The 18,875-nt window shown below is 44.3% G+C and overlaps 2 protein-coding genes and 1 pseudogene across 3 annotated transcripts in view; 2 read left to right on the forward strand and 1 right to left on the reverse strand.

Annotated features, from left to right (window-relative positions):
- LOC126875728 (uncharacterized) overlaps positions 1–18,875 on the forward strand; it is a 303,269-nt gene that overhangs the window by 198,460 nt on the left and 85,934 nt on the right. The window lies entirely within an intron of this gene.
- On the forward strand, positions 762–3,401 carry LOC126875769 (uncharacterized; annotated as a pseudogene).
- Positions 16,923–17,444, reverse strand: LOC126875771 (uncharacterized). The gene has a single exon (XM_050638643.1). It carries the CDS (start codon positions 17,442–17,444, stop codon positions 16,923–16,925), a length of 522 nt encoding a protein of 173 aa, XP_050494600.1.

The following is an 18,875-nucleotide window of genomic DNA, read 5'->3' on the forward strand; positions in this document are numbered from 1 at the left end:
TGTCGCAGTCCGTCAAATATATCTTGAATAAATAAATAAATAAATTATTTACAGCCGAATACGTGAGTCGTTGGTACAAAATACAAGACGCGGAATAAATACTCATTAATGTTCGTCGCGTAATTCGATAAATAATCGGAGATACTCTGTAGATAATATTCGATACTCTATATGTACTGTTCGATACTGTTCGATACATTTCAATACTCTTCGATACTATTCCACACTAAAACGCACGCGATCGCGTCCGTTTATTTATACTGGCCGGGGGAGAACCGGAAAATTCGAATTCGTCTACGTTTGATCTACGGTTGCACGAAGCGGCGACATTGTTTTGCATGGAGTTTATTTGTTCTTACATTACTTGTAAGGCAAAACAACAACGTGATTTGAATTGTCCTCTGACTCATGTGCCGCTACAGTGATTACGGGAGAGAGTGTAGGACGAGTGAAGAATGGTGAATAAGAATGGGAAACGGATTAGCCGAATGACTGGCAGTCGGTATAATAGGCCTGGCGAACTGTAAGTGCGTCGCATTTTCATGTAAAAAACAATGCACGTAGCATAAGGGTAAATGGGGAAACGACTTTATAAATGATTTTTTGTCTATTACACGCCTGTCAAATTTCTTTATGAGCAGAACTATTACAAGTGCTATTGTAGCAGAATACAAAAAAATGATGCGTGCTTATGTGGGTGTCACGTTTAACTGCAGTTACAAAAATCTGAACTTTAGAAACAGAACGTTGTTGTGGAAGTAATGATAAGTAAAGTGCGGGTGTTCGTGTAAATTCATATTTTTATAAATTGAAAAAATTAAATCTGAGTAGACGATTGTTTTATTATAAATGTTATAAGGAGTACTAGTATATTTCATACTTCGTTCGGTCTAATACTTCATATATGAAACCTATAGTGGTCATTGTTATCTATATTTATTCAATTAATATTTATTATTAATATTTATAATGAAACAATTTATCTTTATATCTATGTAGGAAGCATGAAAGTTTCAGCAACTATATGATACGTGGCATTAGCATTATGCTAGGCATTATTTTACATTAGTCTTTGATTCCCGCTCTCTCGCTTTCTCGATGAAGAAGTAGAGGGCACAATAATAGAATCATCCACCCAGGGATTATATTTAAGAGTCAGTAGATATAAAGGACAAACTGTTAGTACAGGATTTTTACCAGCTGGTCACATGTCACCTTGTGAGGAAATTGCAGCTCTACTAGCATCAAAATATGTTCCTGATCATACACTTTCAGCTCTTGTATTTGCTACAGTACCTAATTTAATTTTAATTAGGAATTTTGCAACTCAAGGAAGGTACAGGAATTTTGAAAAACTGAGAATAGGAGACTGTATGCCTTGTACGATCAAAGATATGGGGTCAGATGGTATAAGACTTATTTTACCAGTTGCAGAATGTACGCCATTTGGATGTGTCCCATAGTAACGTTAGTAATTTTAATCTACTGCACACAAACTAAATTTTATTGACAAAAATATTTTCTATTAACAGGAAAGAACAACAATTAGGACTAACATTGTCGCTAAAGAAAATATACGACGATCCATCTAATCCTAAAAGTAGAATAGTGGCAGCATTGGATCCATTGATCCTGTATTTTAATAAATTAGTAGAACTTTCAAGAAATTCATATTACAAAAACAGACCATTTGCATCTGTCAAATTAGGGCAAAGAGTTACTGGAAAGATTGAAAAAATTACGCCTGATTGGTTGGTTGTTCAATTGCAGAATAACTTGCTAGGTATAGTGTCTAAGAATCATTACTCCGAGAATAAAAAAATAGGGGACAAAATTTCTGGGACGATTATAACCACGTTATCGTCAATAATGCATAAAATAAGTGCCAAACAAAATAAGTAAATACAATTTCCTGGCGGTAAATTGCTATGTGGTAGAATCTTAATGGTGACAAATTGATTTATCTTGATATTCCTTCAAGGTATTGGCAACGGAACTTTAGCTGCGATAACTGTACGTCGTCACATAAATAGTTTACTGCTAGATCTAACACCTTATATTATTCATTCTAAAATTAAATGTTACTCTTCATTAAATTCCCAAAAATCCGATATTATGCCTCTCAGCGTCATAAAATCTGCATTTGAAAAGAAGTGTTATGTGAGAGAGAAATCGGATGATAATAATAACTTAAAAAGAAAGAAACAAAATCAGGAGTATGTGGCACTCGCCAAAGAAATAAAAATTGAAAAGATACGGGAAGACGAAACATGAAAAACAAAGGGAAACGAAACAGAGAAAAACCAGAGAAAGATTTAGAAAAGGAATATTCAAAGAGAATGTGTGTTGAACAAACAGAAGAAGAAAAGACTAAACTGGAAGACCAAACCTTCCGAAAAAGATTTGGAATATGCTGACTCAATTCTCTTTCAGGATAAAGAGTCATCTTGCGATAGTAACGATGAAGTAGAAGAAAAACCAAATCTGAGAAATAAGAAATTAACGTCGAGAACAAAAAAGACAGGAGAAACATGAAATACGTCAAAGAGAAGAAGCGCTCGCCAACAACCAGTTACCAAATTCTGTACATCAGTTCCACAGATTAGTTTTAGCTAGTCTAGACAGTTCAATAGTATGGTTACAGTATATGGCATATCATTTACAAACAACAGAAATCGAGAAAGCAAGAGCAAGAGAAGCGGTGAAAACGATTAATTTCAGGGAACAGAAGGAAAAATTAAACGTTTGGAAGGCTTGGTTGAATTTAGAGTCTAAATTCGGAATTCCTAAAGCACTGAATGATGTTTTTCAAGAGGCACTGAAAGTATACAGTCACATGTTGACTGTACATGTCGAGGCTAGCAGGCAGATGGAACTAGAGAAAACAATTAATACCATGATTGGAAAATTTAACCATATTCCCGAGATGTGGTTTAATTGTGGAGAAGGGTTAATAAAAATGGGCTTGGGGGACAAATCGAGGCATATTATGCAGAGAGCATTCCAATCTTTGCCAGCATCTGAACGTATGTACACTACAGAAATAAAGAGAGAGCAGTAACTCTGTTTGAGTAAATTCTAAGTTCTTATCCGAAACGGGTGGATATATGGTCTTGTTATGTTGATTCTCTAATTAAATCTAATGATACTGATATAGGAAGGTAAAAATATTTTTTCAACTATATTTTGTCTTTTTAATTTCATAGAGAATTTACCTTCTAATAATTTGCATTTACAGGAAAGTTCTAGAGAGAGCAGTTGTTCAGGCATTACTGCCTAGAAAGGTGAAGATCCTCTTTAAAAAGTTCATCAATTTTGAAGAGCAGCATGGTACTGAGGAAGACGTGACTCGTGTTCAACAAATGGCTGTAGAATATCTAGAGAAGCAGTGTACAAAATGATTAAAAATAATAAAACGTTTTGACACATATTTCATTACATCATGTGAGCAAAACCTTCGTTACTTCGCGCAAGATGATCTGTGCGACGTCCTTTATTGTCAGACCGTCAAGACCCAAGCACCATTAAACAGATCCTCAATAAACCTAAGGCCCCACCATAAAACTTTAACTTTCCAACGTCATTATTTTAACACATGTTTTAAGTTAATCATTTTGTCCTGAGGGACTTTTTAACCCTAGAAAGGTTTTCGGTTTATGGAGGGTTATTGGAAAGGTGCTTAGGTTTATTAGGCGCTCTTAAAAATTACGGAGACTGCGGGTAGTGACCTAACGGAAAAAGTGGATATTTATCTAACGGAAAATCCGGTTTTTTCCCGTAAACAATGACCCCCTAGCAAGGTTGGTAGGAGGTTTCCTTCTCCTTTCACCACTCAGTAACATGATTACAAACAATAGGCATCACATATCGTTACTTTCACCTTACTAACGAAAGTGTGAGCAACGAATCCGCTTTCTTCGTTCAAGAAAACATACCCACACCGAGCTTTCCTCCGTAATTGCATGAGAGCGGAACATCAGTCTCCTCTATTGCTTCGTCAACTACAACAAGAAACTCAACTGTAAGGGTCTTGCTCGATTACCAAAGAATATTGTGCATGTGTATCGCATCTTCATACGCTAAATCGTCGTCTACGACATATATCATACGCAACGGCGTAGGTTGTAAGTACAACGGTATCAATTTGTTGAAAATATATAGTTTATAACCCTGTTAATCGCAGCGCTATACCACCTCAACCACCCTTATTATCTCAACGGAAATCAGGAGATCGATCTATTCGCGGCGTCGATTATTATAACCGTAACGGAAATTTACGACTCCCGCTGACGTTTTTCCTTGTGATTGCGTCTCCCCGTGATTGGTCGAAAATACAACCTTAATTACACAATACCTAAAACAGTCCAGTTATGTAAAGTTTTTTACCACATATGCAAAATACTATTAATATTGATACATATAAAAATGAAAAAGGTAATAATAACTTGACATATTTACAATTTCTGTGATCTCAAGTGCTTCCTTTTTATTGATTATTCTGTAATGACAAAACCAGGAATATGTCTAATCAAAAATCTTTTAGTACGTTTGGGACGCAACTGCTCCATTGTGCAGCAGTAGTTTTAGCTAACCGATCGTTACAACCACGTCGGCGCTATTGACTTCTTCAGAGGTCTCGGCGACATTTGAATTGTGCCTGAAATTATACAAGTTGGTTTTTTGGTACCCAGGTAGATACCCTTGTCCAAGAAGTCTTCGTTTTTGTAATTCCCGTTCGTGGTTATTACGTTTTGCGTCTATCTTAAGCATATTTTTTGAGATAATTCATGATGCATCCTGAAGACATTAAATAATGTAGATTTATATCGTTTCGACTCGAGATATCTACCCGATTCATTTATGTGATGCTCTGTATGAAGTGTACCATTGATCAATTTGAAGAAAGACACATTTTGAATTTTTGGACGAACTACAAATTTTTAATAGTTAGTAGCCAAAATTGAGAAGCTAAATCAAAAACCGCGCGGCCACCGTCTACTTCCTCCTAAATGTAGTCATAGACTATGGTTGTGGCGAGCTACGGAACAGAGACCGTTGGAATGTTTACTGTCGCGTGCCGCAAAAACTATTTCTTTTTAAGGAGAGCTATACTATTACCTCATACCTTTGTCAGGCAAAGCGTCCATCCCTTGACCGCGGCTACGTTCGGCGACTGGTTGTCGCCTCGAGTCCAAGCTCATTATCACAAATCTCGAACAATTGTAATCGAGTTAAGTTATAGAGGCTAAAATATTGGGGGTTTTCCGATGGATTCCAAAGGAAGGACCCGGTGTCCTTTCATCTATATATGTCGGAGATGAAAGAACACCAGAGCCTTTGGAATTTTGGATAATCCCGCAACATTGTAACCTAGAGTCTACTATAGCTGTAATTGAACAATTGTAGTTATTCAATCCGACTGTAATTGGTCGAGAGTTGTGATAATGAGTTGGGCTCGAGGCGACAGTCAGTCGCCGAACGTAGCCGCGGTCACGGAATGAACGCTTTGTCTAACAAAGGTATGGAGTAACTCTATAGCTCTCTTTAAAAGAAATAATCGTGGCGACACACGACAGTAAACATTCCAACGGTCTCTGTCCCGTAGCTCGCCACACGCAGACCCTATTCTTCGAGTAAGATGATTGTCAGATGTCGATGCGTCTCCGCAGTACATGTTCGGCTAGCCCGAGGGCCCGTTATAAATCTTAAGGTTTAGTTAACTAAAGTCCTTCAAACAGACAAACGGTCTTTGTCCCAACTACGGGAAAATAGGGGAGACCTATTTTTCAACGAGCGGGGTCTCCCACTAGCAACTTTCCCTCGAGGGCGGCTAGCATCTTTTTCTAACCACCGATATGGAGATTGACCAATTAGCAGCAACGCCAATTTCCCTTACTTTCTGAACGAAGGCTTTTCTCGACGAATCCGATGATCTCGTATCCTTAGACACACCCCATTATAGTTTTCCTCTGTGGCATCATCGGGACGGGAAAGGCATTCTCGCTCGCGATCTCATTGATGAAAGGAGTAACTCTTTACGACCAGTGAATATTACGCGTCCGACTTAGATTTTGTGAGTACGTTCATCTATCATCCCGTCGACCGCGGATTCGTTATTGAACCTAGGATCATTGTCATTAGTTTCTCGAGTACCTAACTACCGCGGTTACTTGTCCGGTCCTATAATAATCGTATTTGCACTAGTCAATGTCTTCTCTATTGCATAACGACAACGTGTAACCCAAACGAAGATTCGTTTCACGCCCCTAACCCTAATTCTAATGTAAACCCGACATATATTTTGTGGCATACTTGTAAAATCTAGACATCATTCTTTTGATAGCTTTTCATAATTGTATCAGAATTTTAAGATTAATTAAACGAATATTTAATAATAATTTTAATATCGAAAATAACGATTATTATACTACGAATTTTTATATGAATAGAGTATGTTAGAATATGTGAAACATAAGGTCCGGTCAAGTACTAGGAACAAACGAAAAACAGTTTTGTACGAAGAAAAACAAGAAAGATATAAAGAATAACAGGCTTTGTTTTCGAGAAAATTGATCTTGGAAATCTGTTTGAAACATATAAATTTGGTTAGTTACCGATTAAGCAGATGGAAGTTATTTTACGTGCAAAAATAAGAGAAAAATGTGGAATAAAATCTTTCCGTATAAAGCTTCATTTTCAAGAAAAACGAATTTCTTCGTGCTCAGTTGATAACACTGTTCAACACGTAATTTTGCAATCTTCAATTTCTTTTACCATCGTTCCTGGTATGCCATCTACACCAACCGCTTTATTCCGGTTCATCTGAGCTCCGGCATCCAGTAGCGCTTCCTTCGTGATCAAGCCCTCGCTGACACTAATACTCCCGTGGATTCTACTTATATTTCCCCTCGGTCTCGTTAAGAAAAGCTCATCGACAAGGGCTCGAATCAGTTTCCTCGTCTGCCTCTTCTTTTTCCGCAACTCCTGAACCCACTGTACCGCGTCTTCAGTTCCTCACGCCACTGCTCTCTGAGTTCTTCTTCTCGTCGTCATCACCTCCTCCTTTCTTAACTTCATCAACTGTTCATTCCGCCAATAATTATGATTTTTCTTGCCCGTCGGAGGGTAAACCCTTTTTAATTCGGAGGTACATGAGGTTTCCACCGTAACAGCGTACATCGAGCCCTACTGCATAGATGTCCCTCGGTACTTGTTACTAAGCTTTCCTAATTAACCATTGCTACCAGGTGACCCACTTAGCCAGATTGACACATACCATTTCATATTGAATAATACTTTACTTCATGCATGTAGATGGCACCACTCCTTCATGTATCATAAAGCCCCTAAAGAAGGGGCCCGCTTACCAATATGGCAACCGTGTGACACGTGCGCGTCTCATCACGTCGTTCAAACTATTATGTGATCCCTACTTCCTACACTCCACTGCATATAAGCATTTGCATTTGCATTTCCCCTATCCCATCAACTCACAGTTGACCCCAGTGACAAGAAAACCCCACCGTGTCCCAATGAGTGCTACCACCCACATGTACTTTCTTCAATTCATCGATCTACTGATATTCATGTGCCAATCCAGCAGGTATTAACCGTGTCGAAGCCACCCAAAGGGTAGTGTTAGTGTACTATTGTGTTCCATCGTGTGCAATTGCATTCTCTATCATACTTCATAATCTTACAACATTTAAATCTATTATATTAATTATCATCTCGAAGCCAATATTAAATACTGTTGCGTTGTCAATTAATACAAAACCATTCTCGTTATTCAGTTAAAAGTAAAATAAATAACGACTAAAACAAAAACAAAACACGATAAACAAGCTTAGCGTGATGAGTTATTGTTATTAAAGGCGTTTTTAATCTTTCACTTTTTATTTAGCTAAACTTTATTTAGTTACATTTTTTGATTTTCTATATTCTATCCCATATAATGTAGCTTAATGTAAAAAATTCGAATTGTGTCAATTCTTGCCCTAACCATTAATTTGGTAGTTTGTACTTAATTAATTAATTTGTAGTTATGGAGCTATAATAACTCGTCAATAAATGCGAACAACCAACGTCCTTTCGAATTATCTACAACAACGTACTCACGCATATTAAACATTTATGAATACGTTATATACATTAATTTATTACTTTTTAAATTATTTACTGTTTCCTACTAATTCCTTTCCTTTTTAGTTTTGAAAATCAACGATATGTACTACCACTTTCTAATTCTTCCACTGTTTTCCATTATGAACTGACTTTATCTGATGAGTCATTATAGTTCCAAATATATTTATCCTAAGCTATTGTATTTAAATTACTTAAGATTGAAAATAAATTTCTTCTTAAAACTTTATATTTATATAGCTCTTCAATTATATTACGTAGAATACTCCTCCATTATATTACCACTCTTTATTATATTTTATGTAACTCTGGCTTCTTCTAATTCAATTCTAATTTTATTTCCTTTTAAAGTTTTATCATTTAAATTGAAATTCGTAATTGCATTTTCTATAGATATTCGACTTTACCAACTCCTCTTCATATCTTAATTCAATAGTTCAATAATTTATTGCTTTATGTTCTTTGTTATTGTTCACCTCATCACGCCATGATTATCGAGCATTACACTTCTTGTTTCTCTCACATTTAACATTAGATCCTCCAATTATTCCATTTATTTTTGTTCAGCTAGGCTATTACCATTTAATTATACCCAAACATATTGTAACTTACTCACTCGATCATAATCCACGTCGACTCCCTTGTAACATACACCCTGATATTCACTTAATACTATTCCACTCACACCAATTCTCCTATCATCTCATCCCACTTCACACCCCTTACAATTTATCGTAATAATTCATTGCACTTCCCTCTCCCTTTGTAATCCATTGTAACCCATTGCAATTTTCTTGAAATTCGCATAAGCATACTGTATTTTCGACCAGTCGCGGGGAGACGCTTTCGCTAGGAAATTCGCCACGGAAGTCGTAAATTCCCGTTACGATTGTTATAATCGACGCCGCGAACAAATCGATCCCCTGATTTCCGTTGAGATAATAAGGGTGGTTGAGGTGATATAACGCTGCGATTAACAGGATTATAAAATATGTATTTCCAACAACTTTACACAAGATAGTAACGCCGATACGTAAGAGGTAAGTGAAGAATAAATGGATTGCTCTTAGATGAGAGAATCAGTGTAGAGACGATGACTGATCTGAAGACAGAGCTCGAGTCCTAGTAGATATGTTGTCGTAGAGGAAGTCTTGAGGTGTTGAGTATGTTAGAATGGAGAGTTAACTGAACTTCCGCTCTCATGTAATTATGGAGGGAAGCTCGGTTTGTAGGTATTTTTTGAACAAAGGAAGCGGATTCGTTGTTCACACTTTTCGTTATGAAAAGAGAGGGTAACGGTCCGCGATGCCGCTTGATTATAACCCACCTTAATGCATAAAGGTATGAGGAGGAAGCCTCCTACCAACGTGGCTCATGGGTGAACTTGTTCATGGAAAAAACCAGCTTTGTCGTTAGACAAACATTCGTTTTTCCCATTAGGTGACTACCCGCTCTCTCCGTAATGTTTAACAGAGTCTAATAAACCTGGCGAGTTTTCTAAGAACCAGCCATAAACCGAAAACACTTATAGGATTAGAAAATCCTTCCGGATAAGCACATTAACTTGAAAACATGTGCTAACAATTAAACTAAAAAGTTAAGGTTTATGGTGGGTCCTTAGGTTTATTGAGGACCGGAATGACGGTACGTGGACCATAGGCTGCCAGGCATTGTCGTGCCCAGTTTCGACAATCTTTGTTTATTGACGATCGGACGAAACACGTCGTCTCCATGTTTTGCGTAGCGCGTATCCAAAGATGGGAAAGTCCCTGAGCGAATTATATACGCTGTGCCGCAAGGATTTCGATACAAACGGTCATACAAAATCGCCTGATACGCCGTAATCAGGAAAATGTATCTTCTTTAATTGTAATACGGATGTATCGGACTTGACGATGTCGCGTAGCTCGGTGTCGTTTTCTTGCGCTGCGGCGAGAGTTTTATGGTCCACAGATTTTCCTATCGCTTCGATGCCAGATAGAGCGTCGGTTACATTATTGTCCAAGCCTTTAATGTATCGGATGTCGGTCGTGAACTGTCCGAAGTAGTCAAGATGGCGAAATTGTCGCGGCGAACATTTGTGTAGATATTGATTGAACGCGCACATGAGGGGTTTGTAATCGGTTTATATCGCGAAATTTCTCCCTCCTACGGCTTATCTAAAACGTTTAACTGCGGTGTACAAAGCAAGAAGTTCGCGGTCATATGCTCTATATTTTTTTGCTGCGCGGAGGTCAAGGATGTTGTAACGAATCTTAGCGGCAGCCATTTGTCGTTCACGCGTTGATGTAATACTGCTCCTATGGCGTAATCCGATGCGTCTACCGCGAGGCTGACGGGCCCGCCTGGTATCGGATGTGCTAGTGTCACACGCTCAGTAATGTCACATGTTAAGAAGCAGTAATAGGGTGAACAAAACATACTGCATGCCACAGCTATCATAACCTACATACTGCATGCCACAGCTACAATAACCAGATAGTAACGGAATAGCCGCCTCTGATATACACCCGGCGATAATCCCTACAGGGGGACTAAAACCTCAGCATAAAAACCTTTCTAAATTAGAGCTCGATATCTTTTTTATTATAGCACTCTGAACCGTCACTATTTTGGATTCATACAATAAATTTTACTACTGTTAGGTAGACGATACATTGACACTGTACATGTGAATGTGTGTGTAAGCGTCGGAGAGCGTCCAGGTCTCAGTTGAGACAAATGACGATTCGAAGCTGTTAGAAGAATCTGGTGGGGTCGGTTGACAACAAGCGTGCGTACAAGAAGGTTATCGAGGTCTTCGGAGTGTAATATATATCGGAGATGAAAGAACACCGGAGCCTTTGGAATTTAGGATAATCCCGCAACATTGCAACCCACAGCCTACTATAGCTGTAATTGAACAATTGTAGTTATTCAATCCGATTGTAATTGTTCGAGAGTTGTGATAATGAGCTTGGGCTCGAGGCGACAGTCAGTCGCCGAACGTAGCCGCGGTCACGGGATGAACGCTTTGCCTAACAAAGGTATGGAGTAATTCTATAGCTCCCCTTAAAGGAAATATTCGTGGCGACACGCGACAGTAAACATTCCAACGGTTTCTGTCCCGTGGCTCGCCACACGCAGATCCTATTCTTCGAGTAAAATGATTGCCAGATGTCGATGCGTCTCCGCAGTACATGTTCGGCTAGCCCGAGGGCCCGTTATAAATCTTAAGGTTTAGTTAACTAAAGTCCTTCAAACAGACAAACGGTCTTTGTCCCAACTACGGGAAGATAGGGGGGGGGCATATTTTTCAACGAGCGGCGTCTCCCACTAGCAACTTTCCCTCGAGGGCGGCTAGCATCTTTTTCTAACCACCGATATGGAGATTGACCAATTAGCAGCAAGGCCAATTTCCCTTACTTTCTGAACGAAGGCTTTTCTCGACGAATCCGATGATCTCGTATCCTTAGACACACCCCATTATAGTTTTCCTCTGTGGCATCATCGGGACGGGAAAGGCATTCTCTCTGGCGATCTCATCGACGAAAAGAGTAACCCCTTACTACCAGTGAATATTACGCGTCCGACTTAGATTTTGTGAGCACGTTCATCTATCATCCCGTTGACCGCCGATTCGTTATTGAACCTAGGATCATTGTCATTAGTTTCTCGAGTATCTAATCACCACGGTTACTTGTCCGGTTCTATGATAATCGTATTTGCACTAGTCAATGTCTTCTCTATTGCATAACGACAACGCGTAATCCAAGCGAGGATTCGTTTCACGCCCCTAACCCTAATTCTAATGTAAACCCGACATATTTATTCATACAATGTATGCTACTCGTTCTTTTTCCCTTGTTTGGTTTGAAGATCATCAGCGTATGCTAACACTCACATATTATATTACTCCTCCTTTTACTTATTCACCGCTATCCATCATAGACACCATCACCAATGAGCCGTTAATGCATCACACACTTTTTTATCCTACGCTGCTGCTGCTGTACTCGAGTTAATTTAACAGCTATTCCCCTACAACTTATCATGCCAATATTGACCGCCACGCTTCATGTTTCTCCCACTTTAATTGTACTCAAACGATCATATGATTATAATCCTTGTCGCCTCCATATGCATACACTCTGATATCGTCTCAATATTATTCCACTCACACCCCCTTGTAATTCACCACAATCCTTAGCAATCCTGCTTGCATTTTCACACGCATGTATCATCGTATATTGTCAAACACCTAGCTAGCGAGAGCGATCCACCAACATGTCCGCTCTCAATTGCGTCGCGAACCAGACTTCCGTCTATAACCTACATTCACCTTAACATGTGACTCGTAGTTATTCATTTGTTATAGTTCCCGAACCGTAATTACACTTTATTTCAATTCCTATCCTAGTCAAATTCTAATTTCTATTTCCTTTAATTTAGCCAATAGATTAACTTAATATTAATTTAGCTCACTTTAACTTCAATTAAAATCCACTAAACGCTTACTCACTCAATAACATTAATTGTTATATCGATTTTAGCCCCGCTACGCCTTCCAATTTAGCCTGTGACTTCTTGCATCCGTTAAACCCTCTCATCTTATTCAAGTCAACAATAAACTAAAATCACTGTACGTACCCACGACACCCTAATTCATCTCAAATGGGAATTATCCATCACTATCTAGCTCGTTAAAAATTGGTATTTCTCATGTTTCCTTTAAACTAATTCCACCCACGATATGACACATCTACCCCTAACCAACTACTATTACAACTAGCCTTATGCTCACGAGCTGGAGCTCGCGGCAAACACGTCCGCAAGCAACGACGTCTCGAGTCGAACTCCAGTTTTGCTGCTAATTAAACTCGGTTGTCTGATTTCTAAGATTTTATGTGTTTTACACGATACGTCGATCTGCACATTTTTCCTAATGATAATGATATAATGATTTCCTGTCTGTAAGGGTACGAACGTCAATTCTTCCAACTTGAATACAGCAGTTGGGCAGGTTTTGACTGTCTGTTGATTATTAGTTAATTCGATTCTACATTCAGGTGAACTGATTCTACTGTGACTTGACTGAGTTCCCTTACAAATGTCGATGATTGCCGTTCGTTTATATTTGTTTAAGTAGTGGCTATCGACAAAGGTGTATCGTTCTAAGCTGATTAGTATCAGTTTCTACTACAGGTGCGATAAATACAGAGTTTTGCTTGAAAGGTATCGGATAAATTTTTGTTATTTTCCATTCGTTGTCTTCTGAAAACAATACAGTTATCGTATATATGAGTTTGTTATCATTTGTCCATAATTTTAGTTTACTTAGATCTAGAATTAGTAGAAAGTTTTGAACTGAAAGATCGATATGATTACTCATAAAGTTTTGCTTCGTTATTTGGTCGAGTGTTGTTAAGAATTGTTTAGGTTCCATAATTTGCGGGTTTATGATTCCTTGTTTTCCTGATACTATAGTGTTAAAAATTTCGTCGATGTTAATATGGAGCTTCGATATGGTAGATTCAGTCTGAATTAGTAAAGAGATCAATATTTCGTTTTTCTCGTTATGGTTTTCAATCTTGCGTATGACGTTGCTAACGTTTTCGAGTTGATTCGTCTTAGCATAGTCTAGCACGCGTTTGATAAGTGCGGTTTGATTACTGAGGATCGTTTTTATTTTATTGTTGGAGTCAAATAATGTGTAGAGGATGAGTCGAGTTCGTGATGATTGTGGTTGGTGGCTGTAGATGTCGCTGCTGGGGGCACTGCTATATTTTCTTCCTAATTAGAATCGTGGAATAAAAATCGGACTTCGGTCGCCGGGATTCGATCCCGCGTTCCGAAAGTTCGTAACCTTTTTTTTTTTTTTGTACGTGGAGAAATCCTCATGGACACTCCGCTGCTGCAATAATCGCGTAACAGCAGAGTAGTGTCGGACTCCTACCGACTAAAACTCCACGATGACCATCTTATGCGCGTGACAGGGGTGCTCCAGGAACCTCTTATGAATTAACTTCAGTTGCACCCCCTTCTCGCGTTCTCTTGTTCGAGCCGGCTATTGAGTAGGCGTTAGGGGGAGGTCGTTGCCCCTAGCCCTGTCACTTCTTCTGGTCGTAGTCCGTTGGGGTGGTGGCGGGGCGGCTCTGGGTCGTCTGACTGCCATCCTTCTCCATCGTCTTATCCAGCAGGGGTGAGAGTTTTTTTTTCTCTCCCTTTCCGCTCGCTCCTTCGCGAACATAACTCGCTCGCAGAAGAGGCGGACGGCCTCGTATTCCTGTGACCCTCTCAACATCGCTTCTACAATCACTGAGGGTGTCAACGTTTCTCCTATGGCGTGCCGCAGGGTGTAGCAGGGCAGCTCCCACGCCGGACAGAGCTCCAGGGTGTGCTGCGCTGTGTCCCTGCCCTCTCCGCAGTGGTGGCAGATGTCTGTCGTCTCTCGCCTTATTCTCTTCAGGAACTCGCCGAACACGCCGTGTCCGGTGAGTACTTGTGTCATCCTGAATGTGAGTGGGAGGCCGTGGCGGCTCCTCCATGCCTCCCAGTTTGGTAGGACCGCAACCGCGCCTCGGTGTTCGCTTCTCCCGTTGATCAGTTGGGATCGCCACAGGTTCCATGTGTCCTCCTCGGCGGTTCCTGTGTCGTTTGGAGCCGCCTGCTCGGTGGGGTCTTCTCCCGGATGCCATTCTCTCCGGCGGGTGTATCTCTTTTTGAGCGCCAGCGCCCGCAGCTCCCACGGGGGGGGGGGGGGGGGGGGGGGACGTGGCTAGGGTGGACGCCGGCGCGTGAGACACCGTCCGGTATCCCCTAATGATTCTGATGGCGGTCACTCTGTGCAGCCTTCTCAGGAGCAGAATGCTGCGACGGCTTGCCATCAGGTCGTCCGTCCATACTGGGGCCCCGTACATCACTCGTGACCGAACGATGCCCTCGTAAAGTCGGTGCACCGCGTCTCCGGCCCCGCCGATGTTCGGTAGTAGGCCGCACAGGGCATTGGCACGGCAGCCGCTGACTTCGGGATCAGTGAGTCGAAGTGCGGCTCGAACGTCCACTGGCTGTCGATGGTGAGTCCCAGATACTTCATCTGTGATCCCACCCGGGCGGATTTACCTGCCATGTTTATGCATAGGCCGGGCGGTGGTGTCCCTCGCCTCTTCCTGTCAAAGAACCAGGTTGCCTCCGACTTCGCCGGGGAGACTCTCAGGCCCAGTTCGTTCACGGCACGGATCGCACAGGCAGTTGCGATTTCGCCAATGCGCAGCGTCTCGTGCCAGCCACGACCCTCGACCAGGATTAGGGTGTCGTCCGCATAACATATCATGGCCGCGCCTGGGGGTAGCGGGCATCGCAGTACCTCGTCGTACGCAACGTTCCATAGTATGGGGCCCAGCACCGAGCCCTGCGGGACGCCACGCTCGATGGATCGCTTTTCCTCTCCTTCCTAACTGGTGTAACACACCCACCTGTCGTCGGGGTAGGCTCGGATCAATCGGACGCGGTAGTTGGGAACCTCGAAGTGCTCCAGGGCCGTCACTATCCTGTCCCATGGCATGGTGTTGAACGCGTTGACGATGTCCAGGGAAATCACCAGCGCCACGCCTTTCCGGGAGACCATGTCCTCCGCAATCGCTCGTACGCGTCTGACCGCGTCAATCGTCGAGCGCCCCTTCCGGAAGCCGTACTGGCTTTCGTGCAAATCTGGCACTTGGCCCGCTATGTGTCGTTCCAAGCGGGCGGCGACTACCCTCTCGAGTAGTTTGCCGACCTCGTCCAGTAGGCATATCGGCCGGTACGCTGACGGCGAGGTCGTCGGTCGGCCCTCTTTATGGAGCAGGACCAGTTTCGTCGTCCGCCACGCCCGGAGGTAGACTCCCTCCCTCATGCATCTTGTGAAGAGGTGCCGGAGTCTGGGGAACATGACCCCCATCACTTCCCCCCAGATCCGGCCAGGGATTCCGTCCGGGCCCGGTGCCACGTTGCGGGAGGTCATTCTTCTGGTAGCCTCCCATATCTCCTCCTCCGTGACTTCCCAGTCGTCCCTCCATTCCAGCGGTCGTGTCGTTTCCTGTGGCCGTTCCACCGCTCTGTTTTCTTGTGGTGGAAAGAGCGTTCCGGTGATCCGCGTCAGCAGCGCAGGTTCCATTTCCGCCGTTGTCAGGGTGCCCTTCGCGCGTAGTTTCTGTGTCACTGTATGCCCTCCCCCATGGGTCCGACTCGACTGTTTCGACCAGTTCGGACCAGGCACAGTCCTTCGCTTTTTTAATTTCCCTTTGTAGCGAGCACCGTAGCGCGCGGTACGTCCGGTAGCGCAAGGAGACTTCTTCTTCGTCGCGTCGTCGCCAGCGGCGGGCCCTTAGGTACTGTCTTCGGGCCCGGACACATCTCGTCCTCAGTTCCGCGATGTCGGGGTTCCACCAGTAAACTGCTCTGCTTCGCACCGTGCCAGGTGTGGCCCGTGGCATGGATGCGTCGCAGATTGCTGTCGTGGCTTGGCGGAGGTTCTCGGCCTCCTCTTCCACGTCTGCTTCGGTCGTCGTTGTCGAGGCCTCCCAGCTCCAAGCTGTTGCTATAGCAGCCGCCCGGAGTAGATCTTCATTCCTTTCTTTTATTTTCCATCTGGGCGGTGGGCGCGCGCGCCTCCCCCTCGGCGGGCCGTGCCCGTCGTTTGTCGTCGGCATTCCAGGTCCAGGTGCGTCCACCTCCATGAATATGTAGAGGTGGTACGACAGCGTCTCGACCCCTTCGGCCACTCTCCAGCCTGAGATCCGCCTGAATGCCTCGGGCCCATGTTATGTCAAAAATGGGCTCCCTCTGCACGTCACGCAGGTACTGGTCGAGCCCCTGTTCACTAACAGAAGTCCAAGTCCCGCGGCCCAGTTTGATAGCGTGCGGCCGCGCGCGTTGGTCCTGGCGTTCCCCCATTCCGTGGAGTGAGCTTTGAAGTCTCCCAGGACGAGCACTTGTCGGGGGAGTCGTCGCCTAACGCAGTCGCCAACTCCGTCTAGGAATTCCTCGAACGCTGCCCGTCCGCTGTTAGGTGACACGTACACCCCCACCACCATCATCCCTGCCCACTCGACCGCGGCGTATCCGTTGCCGCGTTCCAGCAGGGCTCCGTGGATGAACGCCCCGGGCGTTGATGTCCAGGTGACGGCAACCATTCCGTCCGTGTCTCTGACCCACTCCGGGGCATCCAGAACTCTGTATGGTTCCGCCACCACCGCTAGGGCGACCGTGCTCTCCCGGATGGTTTGGTGGAGCAGGTCTTGTGCTCGCCTTGATCTTCGCAGGTTAGTCTGGAGGATGCGCATTCTCAGTTCTTTCCTTGTTTGTGGCTTCCTCCGTGCCTACCTCCTTGTTCGCGGGCTTAGGGTCGCTTTGCGACGGGGAGCCTTTCTCGCTGCCTCATGCAGCCGTGGCTCCGCGGGCGGCTCCTTTCGTTCCTTTCTTCGAGGGGGCGCAGGCCGGTCCCCCCATCCTGTGCACCGACGGTGTTCCAAGCGCCTCGCAGAGCAGGCATTTCGGGCTCGCAGTAGTGCATGCTCTCGCCTGGTGCCCTGGTTCGTCGCATCTGAAGCACAGGTGCCCTTGTCCTCCTTGGCGGTGCAGGTCTTCCCCGTGTGTCCTATCCCAAGGCACCTGTAGCACTGCAACGGTATCCGTTCGATGGCTTCGACCTTCGCCGTCGACCAGCCTATGGCGACCTTTCCAGCCTGGGCCAGTTTCCTCACTGCACTGGCAGGGCCTCGTATCCACACGGTGCCAAGTCCGTTCCGGACGGGGCGGATTTCTCCCAGCCGGATGTCCTCCGGCTTGCAGCCGCTCTTCTTCGCCAGGGTGTTCTGGATTTCCGCCTTGGTGGCCGCTATGTCTATCAGGGACACCCTTGCCTCCGCGGCTCGGAAGGGTGTCGCCACGCGGACCTCGTTCGGGTCCAGAGCCCGCGTCAACTGTGCTGCGAGCGCTGCGGCCTTCTCCCTTCCCTGGTCCTCGGGGACCTCTAAGATGACGCCTCCGGCGATGGTCTTCCGCATTCTCATCGTGTTGATGCCGAGCTCGGTCAGGGAGACACTGTCCTTGGCCGCAGCCAGCACCTCCGCGTAGGATTGGCTCGATTTGTCCGTCAGGGTGATTGTTATCGCTGACGTTCGCGGTAAGCGCGGGAGGGGCCCCCTGCCCCCCCCCTCTTCGTGCGTTCTCCAATCCACTCTCCGGAGTTTCCCTCTGTCTCTCCGCCCGTGTCTCGGGGATCAGCTTCGCCGGCTGCTTCTTTCCTGCCTCCTTCTTCTTTCCGCTTCTTTTCCTTTCAACCGTCTGCCATTCGATGACAGCTGTTCGGCCTCCCTTGGGCGCTGGGGCGTTTGGGGCTCCAGGCTCCATCCCTCTCGTGTTCGTGGCAGGAGCGACCTCCTTTCCTTCTCCTTTTTCTATTCTCTGCAGTCGTTTCTCCAGTCGGTGCAGCAAGGATCTCATCTCCTCTGCATGGTGTTTGACTGCAGCGAGACGCGCCCTGTAGCTGCCCTCATCCGCGGTGGGGCGCGAGGCCGGCTCTTTTCGGAGTTCCTCTACCGCCGCCTCCAGTGTTGCTATGCGTCTTTGCGCTATAGCGAGTGCGTCGGTGACAGGGTCCGTTCTCCTCACTATTTCGGTCACGCCCGCGGTGATGGTTCTCGCCGCCTCCTTCAGGGTTTTCACCTGCGTGCCCTTGTGGTTGCCGGGTGCCTCGGCAGCCTTGGCCACCT

Source organism: Bombus huntii, unplaced genomic scaffold (genome assembly GCF_024542735.1).
Source record: "Bombus huntii isolate Logan2020A unplaced genomic scaffold, iyBomHunt1.1 ctg00000057.1, whole genome shotgun sequence".
Taxonomy (NCBI): Eukaryota; Metazoa; Arthropoda; class Insecta; order Hymenoptera; family Apidae; genus Bombus; species Bombus huntii.

Bases quoted from the DNA above. Each gene is read 5' to 3' on its own strand.
- LOC126875771 (XM_050638643.1), bottom strand. From the start codon at position 17,444: ATGCGCATCCTCCAGACTAACCTGCGAAGATCAAGGCGAGCACAAGAC.